The sequence below is a fragment of the Fukomys damarensis genome, unplaced genomic scaffold (genome assembly GCF_012274545.1).
Source record: "Fukomys damarensis isolate Sample0158 unplaced genomic scaffold, DMR_v1.0_HiC HiC_scaffold_118, whole genome shotgun sequence".
NCBI lineage: Eukaryota > Metazoa > Chordata > Mammalia > Rodentia > Bathyergidae > Fukomys > Fukomys damarensis.
This window is the reverse complement of record NW_022901030.1, coordinates 33,896-35,935: the sequence shown is the minus strand read 5'-3', so window position 1 is coordinate 35,935 and position 2,040 is coordinate 33,896. Positions and strand designations below refer to the sequence as shown.

Here is a 2,040-nt window from a genome sequence, read left to right as displayed (position 1 = left end):
ATGTCAGAAAATACAACTACTACATGAATATTTAGGAAAATAACATCCGATAAATTTAACCCACAAGACAGAAGTTTGAATTTGTATAATTTCAAGGTAAAGTTGATGCATGTTAACATTTAATTTACTGTGTTTATGCGTGGCTTACTGAAGATAGTTGAACCTGTCCACTGTACACCCAGGCACAGTACATTGCAAGCCAAGATAAAAATGTAACAAAAACACATTAACTTCTCAAAGGCAGACTGCAGAGTGTGGAAATATTTCTCTGAAACCATATCACCAAAACATCAAGGAGAACGATGGCGCTGTGTTTGAAAAAACAATTTTTTCAGGGCAGCAATGACGTCCTTGTTCCTGAGGCTATAAATCATGGGGTTGAGCATGGGGGTCATGATAGTGTAGAAGAGAGACAGCAGTGTGTCAGTTCCTGCAGATTGGCTGGACTTTGGCCTTAGGTAGGTAACGGTACCAGATGCAAAAAACAGCACCACAACCAGCAGGTGGGAAGAGCACGTGGAGAAGGCCTTGGCCCGGCCTTGGGCTGTTGGCAACCTCAGAATGGTGGAAACGATTTTGCTGTAAGAAGCAAGGATCAGCATGAAAGGGACAGCAACAAACAACATCGCCACCACATAGACAGACCCCTCGTGAGCAGAAGTGTCCCCGCAGGCCAGCTTGAGAATGGGGGGTATGTCACAGAAGAAGTGGGTGATTCGTTTGGACTTACAGAAATGCAGAAAGAAGATCTTGCACGTTTGCCGTATCTGGACTCTGATGCCACCCAGCCAGGAGGCAGCTGCCAGCTGAGCACACTTCTTTGGGTTCATGAGCAGAGGATAGCGCAGAGGGTGACAGATGGCTACATAGCAGTCATAGGACATCACGGCCAGCAGGAAGCACTCAGTGGCTGCCAGCATAAGGAAGAAACATAGTTGCATGGTGCAGCCCAGCAAAGAAATATTTGTCTTCTGAGTCCAAATTTCAAAGAGAATCCTAGGGAGAGTGACTGAAACATAACAGATTTCCAGAGAAGAAAAATTTGCCAGGAATAAATACATGGGTCTCTGTAGTGCAGGGTCCAGGATTGTTACGGTGATGATGAGGCTGTTTCCATTTAGCATGACCAAGTAAATGATGGTGAACACCCCAGAGAGAAAGCCCTGGAGCTCTGGAAGGTCCGAAAACCCCAGCAGGACAAAGTGCCTCACCGTGGAAACATTGCCTCCTGCATGTATCCCTTCAGGTGTCATCTGTGGGAATAAGCAGAAGCTCAAGTAATTTCATTGGATTTAACTTTAATCATTTTTAAAACAAACACGGACACTAAGTGCTGTGTCCAACTAAACTTGTAGCTCTTTGCTTTTCTTTCTTAATAATTACACAAGAAAGATCTTTGTTCTTTTCTCCCTTAGAAGAAAAAATATATTGGTTGGTGAGGTGCATTATTTTAAATGCTATTTGCATTTGGATTCTCCAAAGCGCAAGCTCCCAGTTGCAGCAAACTCTGAAGCAGAACAGTGATTAATTTCATTAATTTTCCATGATATCCTCACTTGTGAAAGTCCCTTCCTATCATTTTCAGTTCTAAATGAATTGTGTTGTTTAAATAAATACTTTTATAAAATCAGAATAGCCTTTAGTGCTTGGTAGTTAATTTTTAATTTATTTCTTCCAGTAGTCTTTTAGTAGTTTTATTCATCTTTCACTTTCTGTTTGACATGCTTATTATTAAGAAATCATAATATACTAGTAATAAAACATGGAATATTACTGAGTTTTACAGTTTTATTGCATTTTAATGTAAGATGAATTGAGCTTCTGTAGATTTATCAGGAGTTTTCATGGAGCAGAGTGAACTTCCTTCCTTCCTTCTTGTTAAAGTTCATAATTTAAAAGGCACACCTAATGTCCATGACATGTAGGAAGTAACGAATTAGATCGTGCAGATTCGAATTGTGCAGTCATGATAGACGGAGCATGGACCAAAACTCATCTCTTTGGCTTCCCTGCATCTCTCAGGTCTTCACTAACTGTTGT

General features: G+C 40.9%; 1 protein-coding gene across 1 annotated transcript; it reads right to left on the bottom strand.

The window, feature by feature from the left end:
• Positions 1–290: 290 nt before the first annotated feature.
• On the bottom strand, positions 291–1,253 carry LOC104877189 (olfactory receptor 10AG1). Its single transcript, XM_010645591.1, has one exon. It carries the CDS (start codon positions 1,251–1,253, stop codon positions 291–293), a length of 963 nt encoding a protein of 320 aa, XP_010643893.1.
• Positions 1,254–2,040: the final 787 nt, after the last annotated feature.